Here is a 14,989-nt window from a genome sequence, read left to right as displayed (position 1 = left end):
TTCCTATATGATGTGTTATTTCTGTCTTAAATAAGGAACTAAAGAAGCTGTTGGATTTAATGAAAAAGATAAAAGGGAATGATTTTCATTTTCGGACAGTTCTTTGAAAGTCTATTTCTGTGCTATGGATGACATTTTGATAATTATAAAGTTTGTCTCATGAGGTGTATGGACAAGAAGCAGTATGGCCACTTAGCTAACAGCACAACCTCTGGGATCAGACTGGATCTAAGTCCTGGCTCTACCACTTCCTAGCAGTGTGATCTCAAGGAAATTAACACTCTGTGCCTTAGTTTCTTCATTTAAAATTCAAGCAACAGTGGTATAGCACAGATTTGTTGTGATGGTCACATGAGTTAGCTTGGCATAGTGTAAACACTAAGTTTTAGGTAATATAATATTCTCATGTCATATATTGGTACTAACACATATTTAAGATTGGATATTTTTCCTTCATTGATTTAGGAAATGCTTTGAACACAGTAGCCAGAATGTTCTTGTTAAAATATAAACAGGATCATGTCACCCATCTGCACTTTCCAAAAACTTCCTATCTCATTCAGAGGAAAAATCAAAGGCTTTTTAAAGGTGTATAGGTAGTGAGGCCATTTTTCCTGGTTTATCCAGGACAATCCTGGCTTATGCCTACTGTCCAGATGTAATAATATATGATGTCTCTTTTTACTCTCAAAAGTGTTCTGGTTTGGACAGTAAATGATATGGTCACAGTATTATTAGGCTCTTGTGATCTGCCTCTCCCCAACTCTTACCATACACTCATATCCATGTGACCTCATCTGCTCCCACTCTCTCCCTTCCATTCACCTTCCATGGCCTCCTTGCTGTTCCTTTAACCCTCCAGGCACATTCCTGCCTCAGGGCCTTTGTACTTGCTGTTTACTCTAACTAGAATGCTCTTACCTTAGATAGCTGCATGGTTTGTTCCTTCATCTCTTTTAAGTTTTTACTTAACTATTAGCTTATATTGAGGCCTTCTTTAGCCACCTACTCTAAAATCAATATCCTATCTCCTTTCTATCCCCCTTCCCCATTTTACTTTTCTCCTTAGCACTTATCTCACATACTACATATTAATAATATTTATTTATTTATCTTCCTTTTTGTCTTGATATTCTACTAGGATGTAAGTTCTACAAGGGCAAGGATGTTTGTTTTCTATTTCTCCAATGTCTTTATTGGATGAATAAATGAAGAGCATTTAGAGAAGACAGACCTAAAATCATTGAGTAACCAAATGGCTACTCAGCAGCCACCTCTACGACTTCTAGTATAAATTTCATCCAAAATAATGGCAGTCCCACATTTAGGGCAAGTATTATGAGAAGCATAATTTGACTTTCTTCCATTGTTGGTACCAGTCTCCAAGTAAGTTGTTTCAGAAGTTAGAATGTCAGTGAAACTCTTAGAGGTATTTAAATTCAGACAAGTGACCTCTAAATTTGCACAATCAAAAATAATATTAAGTCTTTCTGAGGCCACATTTGATTTTAGGTTCCTGAGCCCAAGAACACTGAGGGCTTAAACTTTCAAATTTAAAGAAACACTTCAGAGTATGTGGTTTTGTATAATTTCTTATGTTCAAATTTAAACATAAGGCTACCAAAAATTAACACTGAATAATACATTCAGTTTCATTATTAAGTTTATTTTCAACTATTAGCTTTTTTTTTTTTAATCTTAGGACAGTTTTTCCAACAAAAACTAGACCTAGTTAAAAATAAAATTGTAGCTATAGAAAGCAATAATTCTAACTCTCAAGAGAATATGATAGATTTAGAAGGCAGTTGTAGAATTTCTGGCAGTGTATCAGATTTATTTTGACGGAATTTCTTAGAACATTCCTTATTTAACCACTCCAGGCTTAAAATGAACCTCAGAGACAGTAAACTTGATTCCCCATCCCCCTTCATCTTAGTTTGCACACTTTATACTAACTGTATACACTTTGTATAATAATAAAGCAACTCTTAAGATTACAATATAGAAGTACTTCAGAATAAAACAGCCAGAACATCTGCTTGTAGTGATCAGAATGCTGATCAGGGCAACATTCACACACACACACACACACACACACACACACACACACACACACACACAACGTACCAGGTGAAAATTCTTTTCTCAAGCCTAAAACTTTTATGCATCGTTATTTCATATTAAATTTAGAAGACAGCAAACTCTTCCAGTGAGTTGAACTTTTTGATGAACATGAATCTGTTTACATCTCGACACCTTACTAACAAGAACGGGACTGAAACCATCCCTCCCTCCTCCACCCTGGGAACAACCCTGCAGTTAAGGATGGTTTCCATCCCCCATCCCCGAAGCGAGAATAACTGTGCTGTGACCCAAACGCAGAGGGTTAGCAGAGTAAGCGCACATGAGAATAATTACTTAGCATGACCATGAGAGAGGCAATGAGGTTCCCAGACACAGGAAACGAAAATTCAGAAGGGGAGGTAGAGCTGGACAGGGTTCTGAAGGCTTCCCAGACAGCAACTTCCTTATTACAAACAGCAAATTGGCTAATAAATTTATCACTCTGTCATTTTATATGTAAGTATATTCTTAAGTCAGCTAGTTAGCATAATGACTTTTTGCAATGTGCATGTCTTAGCAATGCCAGAAAATCAACCTATTTATTTCCTACAGGAAATAAAATCTTTGGGGATAGGAATGCTCATTTTGATATTCCAAATCACTTGTAGGTTTAATATTTCAATTGAAACCACAATTACAACTATGCTCAAAGAAAGAATATTGCAGAGAAATCTTGGAAAGGGACTCTTCGATTAATTATGTGCACCAAAGGAGAGAGGAAATTAAACAACGCAATGCCTGAACCCTACGACAGGAACTCTTGACCTCTAGAGACAAAGGGAAGGGGCAAACCATCCTGCTGTTATGTTCTGCTCTGCTTCTCGTGTGCTTCTTTCAGATTTATGGACCCTGAGACCTTCTGGTTTTCAGGAAAAAAGTAGAAATGCAATAAATTCAATAAGCAAGTCTGCTTTTAGATCTGGAATTGTATGGGAGAAAAACATTCCAATAGAGGCAATACAGTACATTTTCTTTTGATACCCATTCATCAGCTATTTTTTAAGCTGGGCACAGGAGATACAATGATAAATGAGAGAGATGGCAGCGTGACTCAAGGAATTTTCAGGCAGGCAAAGGAATTGGCAAATACAATAGAGTGTGTGTTAAATGCTATTATAGGGTTAATAGAGGATGTCTTGGGAGCACATGGGAGAGGCACTATCCCAGTCTGGGTCATGGACACTTGCCAGATAAAGAGATGCTTCAGCTGAGATCTGAAGAATAAAGTGGAGTGAGCCAGAGGAGGCATGAGTGGAAAATATCCCAGGTAGAAGGATCACCTTCATATTCCCAGGTAGGCCAGGCTAGCTGGAGTACACAGAGGTCAAAGAAAAGTATGGAGAGACAGGTGCCTGGAGAGGAGGCAGGGTCGGAGCTACCTCATGGGCAAACGTCTAGCAGGGATACTATGCACCAACAAGGGACAGAGATCTTGGTCCAGGGACACATTTTTTTCTCTTAGAATTTAGAGTATGCGGTTTCTATAGCTAATGTTAGGATTATAGCATGATTACTGGAGTGCATGAGAAAGGTGTGTGTTTATTTGCTTGATGATGCAGTGAAAGGGAAATCACACCTTTATCACATATGGAATTTGGTGGGTGCTCTGACTCCCTTGGGGGATAGTGTGTACAGACTATGGATAATGCCTTTTGCCTTGTCTGTCAATGAAGAAGAATCCCTTGGACAAATCATCACCATCATCATCATCATCATTCACGTGAACTCGAAAATCTCAGAGAAATCTCATTAGACATTAATTTCACCAGTAAAGGCCCTAATCAAATCAAATCAAAACAACCAGCACTGCTGAACATCTACTATGTTTGAGGCATCCAATCCGTCAGTCGTGGCAGTTTATTTTTGAGACACAAATTGCTGTGGTGATTTGACATGTCCAGCAACAGCTTTTGTGTGGCTGTCCCAAAAGGATGGCCCCCAGTTGCACAAGATATCAAAGGCTGTGAGAAGATGGAGATAACTGGGTCTGTGCGGACGTCTCTGGTTTCCACATTGCTCAGATCCCCTGCCAGGGCAACACATTGGGAGTCTTGACTTCTCATTGCAAAATATGCCTGATAATTTCATACAGAAATTGTATTTGTTTATTTTTCCTTGTCCTCAGTAAGAGGTGGTTGCTTAGAGTGGGCAGAATTAGTACCCAACAGTCAGAGTTACTGGACTCTGTGGTTCTCACAGGTCCACTTTCTGCAACATGGAGACATTATTTACCTGGAGTATCACCTGTGGCATCACTGCTGTCAGCTCCCTGCTGTGCATGTCAGAAGTGTCCCTGCTAAGCCACTGGACTCTACTTCTTGCTTCTTCATATGGCCATCATTCTAATCCTCTTTATTTCTCTCACTGGCGTAGTTCCCCACATTCCTGTTTCTGCTTAAGAGGCCAGTACAGTGGTTTATGGGGATGTCTGTGTGTGTCGGGGGGAGCTGTTGTCCTGAAACTACAGGGTGCCACGCCTTGGCCCATGCACAAACGTCACTTTTAGGGTTTCCACTCTACTCAAAATTATAACCCGTCTCCCTATAGGCAACACTCCAGGGCATAAATATAATCTCATAATCTTTAATGAATAAAATTATGAAATTCTATACTTCTAATCTATTTTGTCATTTAGTAACTGGATACTATTTTTGGTGCCCAAACACAGAGACAATGTTTTAATTGTTTTGCCATTCTAACAAATATAAATATTTTATATACAGATTAGTTTATTTGGCCAAGTTTTTACACTTCTTGAAAATACAGGATATCAGATAATGTAAATTCTTGACAACTGGATCCCATCACCATTTTAGGTTATAAACTCGGCTATATGAAAGAGTTGGCTAACCCTTTCCCTGCCTCCCTCCTGTTTTTGTCTATCTTCTCTTGCAATTAGTGATATTATCTGTTTTTTGAACAATTAAAAATCAGAGTTCTCTTTTGATAAACTTAGTAATAGCTTTTCTTCAACATTACCATTTGCAAAGTCTTCGTATGTTCAAAAACCAGGAAGGCAACTGGCATCCATTTGCTTTCTTTGGTTCCTTCTGCTTTAAATTTTACTTTGTCAGATTGCTGATTTTCTTTTGTCACCAGGTTGTGTGTGTGTGTGTCTGTGTGTGTGAAAGTGTAAGCAAGGGCCAGAGGACTTTCTCTTCATTTTTTCGGTTTATTTCTTCTTGATGCAACATATATAACTCTAGAGTTAACTCATTTTCTCAGTTTAGGATCTGTAAATGCTTCAGCAGCAGAAATTTGGTGACTATATTAAGACTCTCTGAGAATGTTATTTAGGGCAAAGAATGTTCCTTAGGGGTAGTGATGGCATTCTGACAAGAGCTGAGCATGCGCGTGTTGGGAATTAGTAAGAAGTAGGTAACGTATGGCCAGAGTGTGGGGAGCCTTGGCTGTTAAACATGGGTGGAGGCAGGGGGACAGATGGGAGCTTTTGAGGAAGGAGTGGCACTTGATAAGTAGATGTGAAGTCTAGAATAGGTTGAAGGGAAGAAGCTCTGAAGATATGGAGACCAATTAAGACGCTTCTGGAAATTCAGGTGTGGAGTAACCCCCACCCCCCCATGCCCACAGACCATGCAGAGCCACCCAGCACCAGCTCCACAGGATAATGACAGATCAGAAATAACACAGCTGATACCTGTTGCATTGCTTTTCAGTTGTGTTTCACATCACATTGACCTAAGAACCAGTTTCAGCACAGTCTCTTTCAAAGTGAGAGAAGGAGAATAAAATGTTAATAGAAAGAACACTTTATCACACCCTCTCATTTTCCTTGTAACATTATTACAGTCTAATCAGCAATTCTAGCTTGCCCCGAGACATGATCTTCACATTGTTTACTTCCACGTATACTGACTCTGATATGACTCAACGCAATGCTCTCTGTCTGCAGACACCTTAGAACTGAGCATAAAAGCAAGTGATATAATTACAACAATGTGTAATTTGAAAACTCATCTTTCTTTGAAGAGCATAGCAGACACTTTCAACCATTCTTTTATTCCAATTCTTTTAAAAGTTGGGGAGATAAAGAAGGTTCATGCATACTTTTAATGGAATGTTCTCCAAGTCTACATACTAATTTCATAGTACCTATATATAATGGTAAAGTGAGATGGACAGCTGCTACCTTGCCCTGAAGTACAGAGGTAGTGAACTTGACTTGGTTAGAGGAATCCACAGATCTGACTGTGAGAGACTCCAGAGCAGCCAGATCTTACTGCGGGAGGCAGCTGTGGAGGAAAGGACTGGGGGCTTGGAGCTCAGACTGCCTGGAAGGATTTCTCTTGACTATCCCTGGCAGAAGTTAGTAGAATAGCAACACGTTCTGGTCTCCTGACCTAGAGAAGAGGATTACAGAAAGACATGGAGATTGCCCCTAACTATTGGGAAGCTTTTTAGCATAATCCAGTGCTTTTTTCCCTCTTTGATTCTGGAAGAAGATTGAAATGACTAAAAAGTCGGGGTTTTTTTTTTTTTTTTTTGGCCCAAAAAGTTTACTTTCTAAAATTAATATTGGTTAAATGACTCATTACAAGAGTTTTAGAAAAACAAGAATTACACAAATGTACTCCTATGATGTAAAAATACCACAGTCAAATTGTCCCCATTATTTGGAACTACAGTAAGGTATATAAAGTATTGGATTTCTAGGAAGGCCATATGGTCAAATAAAGACGTGTTCATTTTTATCCATTTCTAGATGAATGTAAAACAAAGTTTTACTTGGATGTGCACCACATTTGGAGATATTCCAGATGATCTGACTTAAAATGTTGCTATGGAATAGAAATGAAGCTTAATCTGGTGATTGGCAGTAGCACCTCAAAGAGATAAGCAGGTTTCCATCCTAGCAGCTGTGGATATTAGCTTGCTAAGAAGATGCTTTGCACATGGTCAAATCTTATGTAGTTTGCTTCAGAGTGAACGGCAGCAGGGAATTATTAATTCAGAGATGGTTAATTATTCTCTTGAGCAATGATGAGTTGGTTAACTAGTTCATAAGTACGAATAATCAATGTTTAATACTCCACACTGTGACAGGTGAGAGTCAAATTTTGAGTAAGAGTCATGTCAACATTTTCAAATCTGTCATTAAAGAGAAATGTCAGCAGAAAGTCAAACGTTGCGTACACATAATATTTCATAAAAAGAAAATTAAGAACTTTTTAAAAGAAAAAATTAAAGTTCTGTAGCATATGCTAAGTCTTTTAAATTGATTGCACATTCTCAATTTTGCATCATAGTTTGGTTCTAAATTCCCATTTCAAGTTCTAATAGAAAACATACATATTTATGCTATTCTGTAGAAGGGGATGGTAATATTTTTTGATTATTTGTTGCTTAATTTTCCCAATTTTGAAAACAGTGTATTGGTGTAATTTTGAAAGGTTTTTATTTGTAATGTTCAAAGTTTTAATCATTATTTTCATCTTTATTGTTAGACCTCAATTTTTCTAGCAGGCTAATATAATTTGATTGCAGTTTAAGTATACTTGTTGGAAACTGAGAGACTACTGTCCTACTTAAAATGTATCATGTTTTCAATTGACAAAACTTGTCATTTAAAGTAATATTTCACAATATTACCTCCTAGAATAGTTTGTTTCTATGGATAATACACAGAAGGAAAAAAAAGGCTGAGGAAAGTGCTTCCCCCGGGGTTTAGAATAAACACATTTCATAAAATCTGGCATAGATCATTCAATTTCATTTGAATTTTAGTACATTTGAAGTCTTGCAGCAATTTTCCACTCACAACCACTACACCAAATATGGAATAACTAATTCTTTCTGGCTCCAGTTTGTTTTGGTACTAAAAAGTCTCTTTAGCAAGGTGATCGCAGTATTGGTTGGTGAGTTACTGTCCTTTCCCACTGAAGCATTAACTTTGTCTTACTTGCTGTTAGATCCTTATTGCCTAGCTTAGGGTGGGCACTCAATAAACATAAACTGAAGAAATGAAGGAGACAACAGTAAAGTAGGCCTATTTTAAGTGGTTCAGTTAGTAATACTGCTCAGGGAGGTTAATACCGGCTGCCTCACATGGATTCTGTTATCTCTAAGTCACCAGATACTGAGAAATGCCAGGATGCCCTTTAGCTGTAACCATCCACCCAGTCAAAAGAAAATAGGTACTTTTCATTTCAAGCTGTACTGTGGATCTCTAGCTTCTGAGCAGCATCACATTAAAAAAGTAATTGAGACTGAAGATATATTTATTTCAAGTACCTTCTGAGCTCAGTAGATCTCACCCTAGAAATTGAATCTCAAAAAAATTCAGTGATCTGGCCAAGCCTACCCACCCAACCAGCAAGAATCCAGTCCATGAAATACCATGATTTTGAACTGTCATCCTTGAAATACTATTTTGTGAACAATGAAGTTGGAAAATAAGTATAACATGTAACAAATAATAAAATTTTAAAATCTCAGTAGTTTCAAGACAGCAGAAATAGCTCTCGATAAAAACACAGGTAAAATCCCAAATGTTAAATAACTGCGGCGACTCTCAGTGTGGAATCAGAGCAAGTGTTCAAACCTGCAAATACATTTGTGGTTATTTCCTACCTTAAATACATTGATAGGGAGATCAATGACCACATAGATAAGGTCTCCAAGGGCAAGGCTGGCTATCAGTGCGTTGGGGCCATTCCTCATACACTTGTTCTGGTAAATGATCCTGAGCAGAGTTGCATTCCCCACCATTCCCACGATGAAAATAGTACAAGATATCACAGTGTTAATGTATTTGAAAGCAGAAGTAATCTTAGTCTGCTGTGGGCAATAGTTGTGCATTGAGCCATTGCTGGGTAGGGCCAAATTAGTGGGTCGATGAGTGGTAACCAGGAAGCTGAGCTCTGTCCCATGAAAAGTGGTGAAATCGTCCATATGATTGCTTAGATTTGTGCTGTATCTCTCAGGATTATCGCTGATTACACATCCAACCAGTACCAGCCAACAGGATGCCCTGAGGCACAAGGTTTCCATCTTGATGCAAATTTGAGGAAATGTCTCTTATGGTATTGCTTTTACACCCTCACTGTTTCTCCCCCACCTGGAAAAAGAAAAAAGAATTTTTGTTACAAAATCCAGCTGAAAAAGAATCATAGTCAAAGATTATTTACTGCTTCAATTAAAATGTAGGATATATTTGGTAATTGGATAAGATATATGAGAGCTATATCCAGCCATTGTTAATAGCATGAGAATAGTTACATGGCTGGATACTTTCTGGACAGTCCCGAGATATATATATGTTAGGTTACCTCATGGCAGAACAAAACTAGAAAAGACCAAAGCTCTGTTGGGCTAGATCTATCTCCTTTACCTCATCTCTATACGTAGCTCATAGTACGGATGAGGATATGTCAGTTTTTCCTTCAAGTAATAGTTACTTATTTTCTCTTCACCAAGGCTGATGAGAACCTGAATTACAAAAATCTTGAAGAGTTGAGATACAAAATTTTATTTATTAATGAAAGAGAAAAGGCATGATATATATGCCCAGTAAGAGTTGCATAGTATTGAGGCATAAAATAAAATTATCAAATTCTGTAATTAAAAATCAATCTTCCAAATTATGTGCTGCCTTACACATGGTACATAATGAACACAGGAATAAAGTGCAGCACAGGCAGCCATCTAATGTGTTACAAAGTGTTAATTTAAAATCAGAACTCTGGTTAACACCATCAATGCACTTAACAATCTTAGTTGTAATTAAAAGTGAAATAATTGATAAAAACAAAATATTTATTTTGAAAATCTTGATGGTTAACGTGTAAAATCTATATCTTCTAACATTTTTTTCATTTTCATGTCTCACAAATTAACGTCACAACACTTGCCAATGAGTGAAACAGACTTTCCCAGGCTAGTCATAGTATTTGGTTTTCCAAGGGACATCTGTCCCCGTGCTATTTTATATACCATCCTATGTAGCTACATTTATTATATGCCAGTCACTGTGCAACTTTATATTAATGATGCCCCTAAATCCATACAATGATCCTGTGAAGTGGACTCATGGCTCCATTTTGAAGATGGGAAAACAGAGGCTCAGGAAGGTGAAGTAGCTTGGCCAGGCTACAGGCAGTAAGTAGGTGGCAATTCTGCGATTCTAAGGCAGGTCAGTCTGACTCCAAGCCTGAGCTTTTAACCAGGCTAGACCATTCTGTCTCTCATTCTTGTGCCTTACTTGCATCAAAAATGTTTTACAGAAGTTTCTGAGTTTAGATAAAACAATAGACTTGAGAGGGTGGTTAGACAGTTTTGAAATTACCATCTGGCTTTTTTTTTTTTTTTAAAGTCACTTGCAGAGAGCAAGTGGTCCCTTTTGTCCAAGAAATCTAGGTTTCTCCTTTAGTCCTTAAGGAAAAGACATTGAGAAGACAAGTGAGCTTAGAGTAACAGAATAGTCAAAGGTAAATAAAAATAGCACCACCCATTTCAATATTTTGTATATTTCTTTTTCTGTGGGCTTTTATGAATCCTTAAATAAAGACCATAACCTCAGTTACGCAATGGTGTGTGTATGTGTCTATATCATATACACCCGGGTCATAATGTCATTTTTAAAAAATGTGTCCTTTTCTTGACTCTAGTCAAGGTTGGTATTAACCACTTTTAGGAATTTTGACAGTTATCTTGGGAAATCAGTAAGGCTTAGGTTTAGTCAATATGTGGACAAAATAAGATTTATTCAAGTTGCACAGAAGGTGTACGGTAAATATATGGTACAAGTGTTGCATATTTTTGCCTTACCCAGAGATATTTCCCAGGAACCTGAAATAATATCATTTAACAAACAGGAACAGATTATTTATGCATCTATGAACTGACTTGAATTCTATAACTCTAGGTAGGCAGGAGAGATATCCTTATTTTACTCATGAGGAAACTGTCTCTTGAAGAAGTTAAGTGATTAGGCCAAGGTTTCATAACCAAGAAGTGGAAGGACACTTAATTTTGCTTATAGAACGTGACTCATTCTGTGATAAAAATACCAATTTTTCAAAACTAAGGGCATGCCATGTACCTGTCAGTTCTACCTGGGCTCAGTTATAAATAGCTTTTTCCTACTGAGTATGTGACCAAATATTGAGAGACCTATGAAATGCCACCATCTCCACTCTAAAGTGGAGACCACACTTCAAGAACGAAGCTTATTATCATCCTCTTTTTTGGATCACAGAGATGAGGGAAAAGAAATACTTGAACATCTTGTTTAGTGATTAAAGCATCCCAATTACCCAACCTTCCCTAATAGTTTTCTTAAAAATGAGAGAGAGGAGGCCCTTTCCAGAAACAGAATGCTCTTTGCCTATTCGAGTCAGCTAGAAGGCCATTTCGTGAACTGACCTGGCCATTGTGGGTATTACGCCACTCAGCAAAGGCCCCGCCGGCACGCTGGTTTGCTCTGTCAGCTGATTACGGCAAGAGCTAGGAAGGCCAAGGCTGTGGGTTCCTACGGTGTGAGCCAGCTACCATTGAAAACACCTTCCTTCATCCTCCAACAATGACACCACCACAGAAATCATTTCTGATGGCATCTCTGTCAGCTCCTCACACATCTTAAGCTGCAAAACTAAGGGATGCTTGGCAAAGGTATGTGGATATCATATTATCATCGGGTGAAAAATACAAAGCCAAATGAAAGAACCCTCTCAAATGGATGCTCTTCCAAGGATGGGTCTGTAGCTCATTTCCATGGATCTGAGTCAAACCGTGCTTTGAATCATCAGCCACAATCGGTCATAGCTCTAGCGAGGCATCTCAGGTTCAGACCTGAAGGACATGGTCTATGGATTCCAGCATTCTTCCTATCTGGGGCCTGAGAGCTTACTGGGCATGAAAGCTATTATTAAGGAAGAGGACTGAGTCCTTATGCTTACACTTTAACCATTTAACATATCGGACTCTCAGCATCAAAGTTCACCTGTACTCAGTAATTCGGAAATTCCGACCTTACCAAAATGGCATGAGTTTAAAGCATTTAATTCACATGAAATGATTGCCAAGGTGTTTCTCAATTAGCTAACAAGCAGGGGGAAAAAACAAATAAACTCTGAACTTTTTACAAGTTTTCTGTGGTTTTGCTGTCTGGGTAAGAAATTAGCAACTCTCCTTAGCGACACAGCCTGACTTTAATACGCCTCCCAGTCCCAACTCTACCAGGAGAAAGCCATTAGGATGGTGTAAACAGAGACCGACTATCTAGAAACAGTCCTTGTTTTCTGCACGTGAAGGCAACAAGTGCCCTTTAAAGGAGAGCACAGAACAAAACGGCCAGACCTCCACAGGCTGGTTTCCAAAACGAGCTACACCGAGGGTTTTCCAGAACACATCAGTCCCTCACTCACGCCAAGTGCCCTTGGCTCCGCTTGGCATAAGCAGGGTGCGCGGGGGAAAAGGCGCAAGCGGGTCAGAAAGGGCTGTGGCGCCAACGCCACAAGTAGGCTCTGGAGCAAGCGACGAGGACGTGATGTTCCTCAAAGTTCTTCTCTGTCTGGGGAGAAAGGGACACCCGGGGAAAACTGCTGGGCTGCCTTTAGCTTAAAATCCGAATCCCGCCTGGGGAGGTGAAGTTCCCCAAACATCACAGGTCGCCCGAGCACACCCGCAAGCGCCCTTGGGCAGGTGGGCGCCAGCCCCCCGCTGCGGCGCGGCCGGGCGAGGACGCTCCTGGCTCCCGCCTCCTCCCAACCGAGGGCCCTGGGCGGCGTCTCCCTCACCCCCACCCAGACCCCGTCCCGGTCCCCGTCCCCGTCCCGCATGGGAAACACTTGCACCGACCGTGGAGCTCGGCAGGCACAGACGGTCCGCGCGGCGCCCGGGCCCGGGGAAGCCGGAGCCGGCGAGGGCGGGTGGCGCGGAGGGTGGCGCGTGTCCCGGGCTCCGGCGCGGCGGCGGCCCCGGCGGCACGGCGGCCTCGGCTTCGGAAAACTTCCCAGGCGCGGCTTCTCTGGGGAGGTCTCGCCGAGCCCCCGGCCTGCGGCGACGAGCGGGTGGCAGGGGTGGAGCCGCGCCACCGCCTCTCCACAATCGCCAGACCAGAGGGGTGACTGTACGCGCGCGCGCGCCAGGCTCGCAAGAAAAGGAAAACTCCGGCGGAACACGCCTCCCGCCTGTCCTCCCTTCTCCTCCCAAAGCTCCCAGACCTGCCCCGCTCTGGGGCCGCAGGAGCTTCCTACCCCTCCAGCTCTCCTGGGACACAGGCACTAAAAAGCACAAAGCTGCCGCCCCCTTCTAGGCCCCGAAGGGCAGGAGTCTTTTAACTATTTCCTTTCTGAAATGAAGGGGGGTGGGTCGAGGAGAGAGGGTAGGGTTTTTAACAGACAAGATTCAAAAATCTGAAAGGCCTTGCAGAGGAAGACGTCTCCTTGCTCAAGTTAGGGAGGCAGGGTCGATCTGTGATGGAGCAACTGGAGACAGAGCCAGGGTCCAAGGGTGGTGGCTGTGTTCCCTGCCCCTTCGCTTGGCTTGTGTGCCCTCTTAAGCTTACAGGAAGTTGGGGAGCCAAAGCGGTCAGCAGTTTACTGGATCAAGTACCATTTGCTTCTAGCCTGTACCTTGAAGCCAGCGCCACAAGGCTACAGACCTCTAGCCCACACAGCAAAGGAGCCCAGGAGAGTCTATGGAAGGTTCCAGCATGTGGCTCAGGGAAACCTGGGATTCCGCAAGAAATTCGAACAATGAGGGTTCAGAGTCCCACAGAAAGTGGGTCTCAGCATGTTTATCATGGCCAGGACTTCATACTAAATTGGGGGTGGGAGAGGAGATGAGGGACAAAGGCCATTGCCTGTGACATGTGAAAAAAAAACAACAACAAACTCTTGGAGTCCTTCAGTGCACTGTCGATATCAGCATATTGTTGAAATGTGAAGTTAGAGCGCTGGTCGGGTTGCATCACATACTGTTCTGGTTATCTGTTGCAGCTAAGCAAATCACCATAAAATGTAGTGGCTTAAAACAACAGCAGTCATTTACTTTGTTTATCAATCTGCAATTTGGGCAGAGCTTATTTTTGCTCTGTGTAGCTGGGGCTGGAGGATCCACTTCCGTGATACTTCACTTGCTTGGTGTTGAGTGTTAGTTTTTGTCCACGTGCATCTCTCCACTAAGACTTGTGGAGACTTGTGGCTTGGGCTTCCTCACAGCATGGTGGCTGGGTTCCAAGAATGAGTGTCCCAAGAGACACAAAGTGGAAACTGCCAATTTCTTAAGGGCTGGGCCCGGAAACTGGCATAGTGTCACTTCTGCTCAATTGTATTAGTCAAGCAGTGAGTTCATATAGAGCTCAACTGTCAATGTGAGGAGTGTCAAAGAATCTGAGGACCATTTTGTAAAACTATCAAAGAGATCCACAGAAAGAATCTACTACCATTGAAAAGGGCCTTAAGAGTCATCTAGTCTGGTTGGACTAGGTATTACCCTGTGCATTAAATCTCTTCTATCTATATAGCTTCTCTATGAGAGAAAGTCAGTCAGCCAGAATAACAAATAGCTTTTGTAAGTGCCCACTTTGCATTTAAAAAAAGGTAAACGGTGACCCTCTAGGCATATGGCTTGGCAAGCTGACTATTTTCTGGAAAGAAAAAGTTACTACCTCCTTCCAGAAGAGGCAGTTCACATCTTGACATGTAAAACATGAGCTGGATTTCAGCTCCTACTCATCCTGTGACCAGACACACTTGAACAATGCACAACCTGTCTAACTGAACATGTCAGTCTGTTCAATCTTTTTTAGATTGAACCCCAACCTCTTGGGACAGTTGATCCCACTGTGGTACAGGACTGGTTATTAAAGATTCTTCCTTCATACCCATTAGGATGGCCCTTA

General features: G+C 41.0%; 1 protein-coding gene across 1 annotated transcript in view; it reads right to left on the bottom strand.

Annotated features, from left to right (window-relative positions):
- The window catches only part of EDNRA (endothelin receptor type A), a 54,604-nt gene extending 41,572 nt beyond the window's left edge, over nucleotides 1–13,032 (bottom strand). The window contains exons 1-2 of the mRNA XM_045552091.1: nucleotides 12,943–13,032; nucleotides 8,716–9,202 (exon numbers count right to left, since the gene is read on the bottom strand). Of these exons, the coding sequence (XP_045408047.1) occupies nucleotides 8,716–9,135 (420 nt within the window). The 5' untranslated portion in view covers nucleotides 9,136–9,202; nucleotides 12,943–13,032. The remainder of the gene's footprint in view (nucleotides 1–8,715; nucleotides 9,203–12,942) is intronic.
- Between the last annotated feature and the right edge of the window lie 1,957 nt (nucleotides 13,033–14,989).

Source organism: Lemur catta, chromosome 5 (genome assembly GCF_020740605.2).
Source record: "Lemur catta isolate mLemCat1 chromosome 5, mLemCat1.pri, whole genome shotgun sequence".
NCBI lineage: Eukaryota > Metazoa > Chordata > Mammalia > Primates > Lemuridae > Lemur > Lemur catta.
Note: the sequence above shows the minus strand (reverse complement) of the source record. Positions and strands in the feature narration are given on the sequence as shown.